The sequence below is a fragment of the Lynx rufus genome, unplaced genomic scaffold, assembly GCF_022079265.1.
Source record: "Lynx rufus isolate CCGP_SWC_20201006 ecotype Redwood Valley unplaced genomic scaffold, mLynRuf1.p SCAF_5, whole genome shotgun sequence".
NCBI classification, from domain to species: Eukaryota; Metazoa; Chordata; class Mammalia; order Carnivora; family Felidae; genus Lynx; species Lynx rufus.
The window spans coordinates 116,464,095-116,472,999 of record NW_025814867.1 but is presented as its reverse complement, the minus strand read 5'-3'; the positions used below and the strand labels follow the sequence as shown (position 1 = coordinate 116,472,999).

Sequence of the window (8,905 nt, the reverse complement as noted above, 5' to 3'; positions counted from 1 at the left end):
GTAAAAAGTGGGTGGGAGGCTAGTGTGTAGGGTCATCTTGGTCTTGAGGCTTTTGGTATCAGAACGTGATGATAATACTCTCGAAGATTATGAGAGTGAAGAGAATACATAGCAGCAGCTAACATTTGGGCATTTACTGTTTCCTCCTCTTTGTGCTAAATGCTTTACCGTATTTCAGTTAATCATTTAACCCTCCCTGTTAAAAGAGATTATCCCAATTGACCATCTCTAGGAAATAGGTGCCTTAATTTCTTCATCATATCCATCCCTTTTACCCTGAGTTCTGAATATCTGAGCTAAGTGAGAGGGTCATCAAACTTGGTAGATTAATGCAGTAACTAGCTTAGCTCCTGAGAACATTTTTCAACAATGGTCATTATACAAATCCTAACAGTAACAAAGACACCTTTTCCTTTTCTTTCTTTCGTCTTTTTTTTTTTTTTTTTTTTTTTTTTTTTTTTTTTAACTGAGCGGCAAGCACACAGCAATCCGTTTAATGTGAAAGGTTCAACTTGAAGCTCTGGCCTCTCAAGGCTCCGCCCCAGGATCTAGCCACGCCCCTGGGAGTAAGTAACGCCTCTACCTGCCTCCCGAGGAAGGAACTTCACGCGTGCCTCTCGCGGGATCTTTTTGGCGAGATTTCTATAACGCTGGCAAAGCAGTATCTCGCGGGAAGTTGAACCGGAAAAGTGAGGGTTGGAAGGGAATGCGGGTCAAGCTCGCGCGTGAGGCTGTGCTTTTGGTTTCCTGGAGGTTTTGGATGCTGGATGGTTAGACCTCTTGTTTGGCATCTCCCAGCGGGATAATGTTGACCCGGGTGAGGGCTGGGACCCAGCTGGGCGCCTCGGCGAGGGTGGGGGTCGGGATGGGGGAACTTCGCGAGCTGTTGGTTTCTCTGGCTTCACTGTCCAAAGCCCTAGAATAATGCTGAATGCTCTGATGCCTTCTCGTGAGCGTTCTCAGTCGTTTTCTCCCAAGACTCCCCTGCACCCCAAGTAACTTGTCTGCAATCTAGTCTTCAAAGTTTATGACCTACACCCCTCAGCTTTGAACACAATGCAAGCTCCTCAAGGACTGAGACTATCACTGTTCTGTCCTGGGAGCTTAGAACGATGTTACGTACCAAGCCCTCGATTAAGTTTGGATGAGTAACTGAAATCCAATTGCAAGGAAGTTTCCACAGGAATCGAGTGACTTTTTTCCCCCTCTGAAATAAGCTCTTTTATTTTAGAACACTTTTACAAAAGTTGCAAAGATAATACAGACTTCGATATGCTTTTCACCCAATTTCCCCTAATGTTAACACCTAGATTGGCTTATTTAAGTTAATTTTGTTCCTTTAACACAGCTTCTGTTAATGCCACTAATTCTTTAACCTTTGTTTTCCATTTGACTAATAATTATTTGAAGACACCCTCTTTTTTCATAAATAGAATGTCATAATACAGTTTTGTTGCATTTGAGGTACTGCTCCCTTGCAAGAACTAGTAATTATTTTAAAACATGTTCTTAAGAAAATAACTGTGTTAATTTGAAGTTGAATAAATTTGTAATATTAGATTGTGTCAGCAACGTTTTCTTGTTATAGCTGAAAACAAAATCAGAGAGGAAGCTTGCAAAACAAATTTGCAAAGTTGTATTGGATCATTTTGAAAAACAGTATTCCAAAGAACTTGGAGATGCCTGGAATACAATAAGGTTAGTGTAATATATCTCTTGATGCCTATGATAGAACACAAGTAAACCCTTTTGTGGGGGTTGGGGTGCTGTGAGGAGAAGGGGTGAAAGAATCTAAACCTGGCTTCCCTTTTCCTACAGGGGCTAGAGAAGGGAAGAACTAGGAAGAGATAGATGGAATCATAGGAAAATGGAAAGGGGAGAAAGAAAACTTTGTAGTGATAGTAAGAAAAAAATTGTTATGCCCTTGCTTGAGCAACTGTTTTGATCTTTGAAACAGGAATGCCCACCAGTTTGACAAAATTAATTCTGTAGCAGAAAAATCTGAAAACTTTTGTCTGGTTTCTGAATTCAGAAGAAACAACCTATTTACAGCTAGCACTGCTCTGTCTTAGCTAGAGTGACTTTATTTGATAATCCTATGTCTTCCCCGTGTCCATGTCTGGCTATGTTTTGAACACACGTGCACACACATACACACACACACAGATTCTTTAAATGTATTACAGAAAACAAACATTTCATGCATAGAAGTTTGATTTGTGTGTTTAGTGAGTTTTACCTTTGGTCAGAGTGTTACTCCATGGCTTCTTTACATTGAGTTCTTATATAGTATATCCCGTGCTTTGTGGTGTACAAAGTGCAAGACAGTCCCCGTGTCTAATCTGCTTGCAGTCTGGTGTTCATAGTTTATAAATTACTAATTCCACAAATATCCTGATAGAAATAGGCAGGAGTACCTTGTCTTATTTAACAGAGCCTGAGGGTGCCAGCAAAGGCCTGAGGACAAGCCAGGCCTTGGGACTTCACAGGAGTTACCTCAGCAAAAAGAACCAGGCAGTTTAGCCTGAAAAAAGATCCGCTAGTTCTGAAGCCAGGGGCAAAAGCCCAATACGTTTTGCTCAGGGAAAAGAAAAAGTTCTGTGGCTGTAAACCATGGAATTTGGTTGCATTGTTGTCTTAATCTCTTGTTGGATCAACTCAATAACAGTTTCTCATTTACAAACGATAGCTTTAAGCGTTTTTTAAAACAGATTACACAGTGACTGATGGTAAAGTCTGAGGCTGTTCTGAGACCATTTTAGGACAAATTACGCTGTTTTAGAAACTTGTAAATGCTAGAATATGAAAAAGTTGTTTATAATTGTGGTTTTTATTTCAAAAGTAGATTTTAAATGGGTGTCTTCTGGCACAGAGCAGAAAGAGGAAAGAACGAGAGTAAAGTGCAATAAATTCATTATGTTTTTGGTGTGCAAAGTTACTTAACGTACTATATCCAAATAACCACACACCTACTGTATGTTTATTATGTACCAGATGATATTGACTCTGTGTGATCCTTAGAACAAAGCTCTAGGGTTTCCCGTTTCTCACCTGATAAAACCAGAGCAGGGATTTGTGTCCAGTCTTTCTGGTTCAAGAACTCCCACTGCTAATCCCTATTTGCACACCTGGGGTGTAATTAGGCATATATGGATGATTTAAAAAAAAAATAAAGATTTTGAAAGGTATATTGTTTTCAGACTATAGTAGTCTGGCTACTCCTACCCTGTAATGAGTTATTTTTCTATTTAATGTGCTCAGACAGATTTATAAATTATTGTTTGACCCTAAACAAAATGAGCAATGAACCTCAAATCCATCTAATTAGCTGTGCCTTCTGCTTCATCTGTCTTTTTATTGGGTTTTCATGGTAATTTAAGTTTTGCATAAATGTGCTAAATTTGCCATGGGCAAAATAAAGGCTGAGTTTAGAAAATGGTCTGAGCATGGAAGATGGCATGGGGAAATAAAAACAAATATTTTTGGTTTCTTTAACTTTTATTCGGAAGACATGGTATCATGCTTGCAGAGTCTGTTTACTTCCAGGGAAAGGTGAGTGCATTTTTGTCCTCTGCCTAGAAATTTACTCAACATTTTTTGTTTCCTTTCTTATCTAACAGATTTAGATAGTGGGGAAGATTTAATATTTATTTAAATTTTACTGTTTTGTAATAGCTTTTTTTTTTTTTTTAAACAAGTCACCCTTTGAGAATCCTTTAAAGTTGTTTACAGTGTGTTCAAGTTTTGCTCTGTTTGTTGCCTACATGTTACCCTTCAGGTAAGCCCATTCATGGTAGGACTTTAAACTTCCCTCAGTATGCTGCCATCTCAAGCTTTGCGGTCCTCCACAAACTTTGTTCCGTAGTCCTCAGTATATTCTGGCGACTTCACTTAGTTTCATACTAGGCAATCTCAAAAGCGTGTTATTTTTCCCTTCCAAATCTGTGTTGTCATTTGCTACTTGCATATCTTATCTCAACTGAAGGTGTCACCATTAATATGTTTCTTCTCCTCCTCCACACCTTCAAGATAAAGAATGAACCTGAATCAAAAGTAAGTTTGGCATTTGCCCTCAGCTCCTTGGAGGTTATCTGTAAGCCCATGGAATGTCCCGCCTGAGAGTGTCTTTGTATACCCAGGGGACTAGGCCACACTGGAAAGTCTAACTGTGATTTATGGTGGCGGCTGTGGGCCATGGTATCAGCTCACTCTCTGACCTGCGACCTCCAGAGGAGCTGGAGACTAACGATTAGCCAATTGATCATGTTTGTGTGACTGAACCCCAGTAAAATCTAGACTCCAAGTCTCGGGTGAGCCTTCCTACTTGGCAGTACAACATATTGACACATGTTGTTGCAGGGAAAAGTTGTCCTCATCTGTGATTCCCCTGGAAAGGACAACCGAAACCTTCACGCTTTGATCTTTCCTGCACTCTACACCACGTGTCTCTTACCTGGACTGACTTTAATCGGTCTTGGGGGCTCCCAAACTATGTACTCCCATACACCACTACCCTGCCTCCATCAAAATTTAAATGCCCAGCTTTTGCTTCTTCCTGAGAAATTTCTTAATTTGGATTTCATTTTTATCCCCTCTATTACTGTTGAGTTAGGCCTTCATCATTTCTTACTTGGCATATTACATTAGCTTCTTTCCATAGTCTCCTACCTTTAGTATTTATCTGTTGGCTTGTTGTAGCAGCTGCTTTATGGCACGATAGTCCAGGCAATATTCTAATCACTTTTCAAATACTAACATAATCCTCTGTACAGCCTTCTGAGGTAGTTACTACTATTGACATTTTACAGATAGGAAAGCCGAGACAGATAGAGGTTACTTAACTTGCCCAGTACTACACAGCTCACGTTTGAAAGAACCTTGGGAGTTAGTTTTACCCTCTGTGTGGTGCTGCTTCTCATTGCCATCACGTGCCATTGGGCCACCCCTGGAGTACACGCCTCCTCTGCTCCCCTGCTGTCTGCAGCATTCTATTTGTACTAAATACATTCTCCTGGTAGACAGGCTCCTTCATCCCTTTGGGATCGGATATGCTGTTCCCTCTGCAAGGAATGACACTCTCCTTTTTCCCCTCTGTACAGTGGTTAAAGTATGGGTTTCAATCCTACCTCTGCATCTTGTAGCATATGACCTAGGTAAGTTACTTAACATCCCTGCCTCACTATCCTAATGTGTAAAATAGGATCTATCTCGAATAATTATTTGGGAAGATAAAATGATTTCATATACATACACAGTGCTTAGAATATTGTTTGACAAACTGTAAACCCTCAATACGTGATAGCATTATTTTTATTACTATTAATGTTATTACCCAGTCCTCCATCAGGCTGTCTCATATACCCTTGACAAAATTAGTTCTGCCTTTGTGTTTCCATTGCATTTTGTTGATAGAGCTATTATAATTCTTTCAAGATTGTATTCTCATAATTTATTAAGTTGTCTCCCAACAAGGGAGGGTCTTGAAGAACCAATACCTTGAGACTCGAGCAATTCATCTACTTACTCACAATTTAGTGTTTAATAAACCAGGCATTGTGCTAAGTATTGGGATACAAAGATGGATTTTATATATATATATATATATATATATATATATATATATATATATGTATATATGTGTGTATATATATATATATAATACGGATGAATGAATGAAATATATATGTATATTCATTCTGCCTTCAAATATATATGAGGAGAGGATTACTTGGAAATCTTTACATGAACTTTGGAAATTTTGTGTGTGCTTTGTAGAAAGCAAAACAAAAGAGCCTCAGTTAAGTCTGGCATGTCTGTAAAATATATATGTTTTTTTATTTAGACACTCTTCTCATTAATCCAGAGTTCACATAATTCACATATGGGGGAAAAGATATTATATAACCAGATTCCACTACCAGAATCTGTGAAGGGAATAGAGTGGGATGGTTGGGGAAAACAGAAATGAACTAGTGTCTGTATTTCTTATTTTGTTCCTTATGTTGGCTTTACACAAATATTCAACTTTAATTTGTGCAAATTCCTGTGAAGTAATAACTTTTAGCCCCTTTAAAATTCGGAAGTTAGAAAGTACCAATTTTAATGGCCAATTCAGGCCTGTGATTTAAAAATCCATGCCTTTTCCTCTACCGCATGTGCTGCTGTGAAGGGTCTGGAGTCCCAGCCCTGGGAGTATGTGCACACATCTCCTGATACAAGGGAGTAGATATGCAGCATTTTCATCCTTTTGCTGGTCTTTACCAGAAACACAAACCTTCACTCAGGACTTCCTATCTGAGGTACTGTAGGTAACAAATATGGAATTAGATTACCCTTCTATAAGAGATACTAAGGAAACAATGGCAAGAAACAGTAGGTGGTCAGTTCATCATTAGAATCTCTGAAGAATAGGGGCGCCTGGGTGGCGCAGTCGGTTAAGCGTCCGACTTCAGCCAGGTCACGATCTCGCGGTCCGGGAGTTCGAGCCCCGCATCAGGCTCTGGGCTGATGGCTCAGAGCCTGGAGCCTGTTTCCGATTCTGTGTCTCCCTCTCTCTCTGCCCCTCCCCCGTTCATGCTCTGTCTCGCTCTGTCCCAAAAATAAATAAACGTTGAAAAAAAAAATTTTTTTAAAGAATCTCTGAAGAATAAAAATAAAAGTCTCAAGCATACTTAGGTGCTCTTAAATGAATCCATGAATTCATTCATTTCTAAACCAGACTTTTAAAATGATTGAATGACCACCTTCTAGTGGATACCAATAGTAATAAAACAAAAGGGGTTTTTTTTTTTTGTATGTTTAAAAATATTTCTTTATTTTGAGAGAGAGCATCCGTGCATGTGGGGTGGGGGGGGGGAGGGGCAGAGAGTAGGAGAGAGAATCCCAAGCAGGCTCTGCACTGTCAGAGCCTGAATGGGGCTCATCCTAGGAACCATGAGATCATGGCCTGAGCTGAAATCAAGAATCTGGTGCTTAACTGACTGAGCCACCCAGCCTCCCCATAAAAGGAATTTTAATTTTTTTAACCATAAAAATTTAATTGATTTTGTAATTGGCAGGGTTATACTAATTTTGCTTAGCAATACCTAGATAAAATGATTTTTCATCCTCATCATTAGGTAGGAAGGTAGAGTGGAGAATAGAACAGTAAGAAGAACTCACAAAAAAATTGAATGAAAATAATATCAAATAATGTATAAATCAAATAATTATAAAATAATACATTATATAATTTTTCAAGGGATATTTGGGCACAGGCAAGTTACAGCAATCAACTTCTAGATTCTCAGTTTTCATGTATGCTCTTTCAGAAAACCAGTTTCCTCATGTGCCTAAGAGAGTATTTACTCTCCTTTCAAAACCTGCCTTTCTGTTACTGTCTTTCTCCCACTTTACAAAAAAAAAGACACACTTTAACCTTCCTGACTCTTGCACATTGCATTTTTCCAGGGTGTCAACACCTCCATATGCCAGAGGCTGTTGGAATGTCATTGTAAGGGTTTAGAAAGTAAATGACTAATGACTAACAAATCTTTGACAGGTCATGTGGTTTCCAAGGTTTGCTTTTAACAAAAGTAAGGAGCTCCAATTCAGTTGTCAATTAACGATCATTTAAAGTATTTTTGAAGATAGGTCATTAAATAATTTGGGAAAATTACTCAGGAAGAAATACAAGTCAAAAGGGGAGATACTGCTATAGGAAAACATTAAATTCCCACCCATTTATGTAAGTGAAGTTTTTTTATCAACCTTTGTGAACACAAAATAGGAATAAAATTGATTTGAACCCTGACTCAGTATAGCACTAGGTAATATTCATCTCTGGATGTATGGGGGCAGGTGAAGCTCATTTCATTGAGATCCATTTCCTATCACTTTTCCTTTCTTTAAATTTTTTTTTTAAGTTTATTTATTTAGAGAGAGCATGAGTGGGGTAGCATCAGAGAAAGAGGAAGAGAGAATTCCAAGCAGGCCCCATGCTGTCAGTGCCAGAGCCCTATGCAGGGCTCATAAACCGTGAGACTATGATCTGAATCGAGATCCAGAGTTGGATGCTTAACCAACTGAGCCACCCAGGCACCCCTCACCTTTTCTTTTTATGTTTAATTATTATCAAATCAGTAATAGGTTATTTTCATCAATTTTGTAATGACAGCTCTAACAAGTTTCCATTTTAACAGAGATTTAGGCCACAAGGAAAACAAATTTAGTATATATAGACTTTGTGTGTGTGTGTGTGTGTGTGTGTGTGTGTGTGTGTAGCAGAGAAGTACAATAAGGCAATAAAAGATTTCAAGCACGAAAATGTATTAGGATAAAGTGATATGGGGAAATAGAATGTAAATAGAAAAAAGAGCTGTAAAATTTTCACCTGTTTAAGAAGAGTCAGTCCATGAATTTTTAAATGGACAATGATGGGTTTCAAAATCACTCTGGTATTTAGGTTCCATTGGATACATTTTAAAAAGTGGTATAATTTATATTTTAAAATGTCAATTTTTATAGTATGCTGGAAATTACATTCTTAAACATATGGTGAAGATTTTGATGTCAACTTAAAATGTGCCAGAGGGTACATAGTTTTTTTCAAAATGGTGTCAGTTGGAGGTACTAGCAAAACATTTGCAGGTCACTCATCTTGTGGGTCCCAGTTCATCTGGCTGCTGATGTACTTGAATTTCTGTCATTGAAGACCAGTAAGTGGAACAGCTTCAGACTCCTCATGAATCTTGAGAGTGGAGAATGTCTTCTTGAGTCCTCTAATTACACCCCATCCACTGTCTGACAGGTTACTTGCCCATCCAGTCAGAGCTTTGGACTTGAGTAGCCATTGGCATGCCAGCCTCAGGGGCATCATCCTGCCATCACAAGCACTGAAGAATTGTTTGTGTGTGTGTGTGTGTGT

General features: G+C 38.8%; 1 protein-coding gene across 1 annotated transcript in view; it reads left to right on the top strand.

Annotated features, from left to right (window-relative positions):
* The first annotated feature begins 722 nt into the window (after positions 1-722).
* NSUN3 (NOP2/Sun RNA methyltransferase 3) overlaps positions 723-8,905 on the top strand; it is a 59,766-nt gene continuing 51,583 nt past the window's right edge. The window contains exons 1-2 of the mRNA XM_047100324.1: positions 723-817; positions 1,589-1,698. Of these exons, the coding sequence (XP_046956280.1) occupies positions 806-817; positions 1,589-1,698 (122 nt within the window). The 5' untranslated portion in view covers positions 723-805. The remainder of the gene's footprint in view (positions 818-1,588; positions 1,699-8,905) is intronic.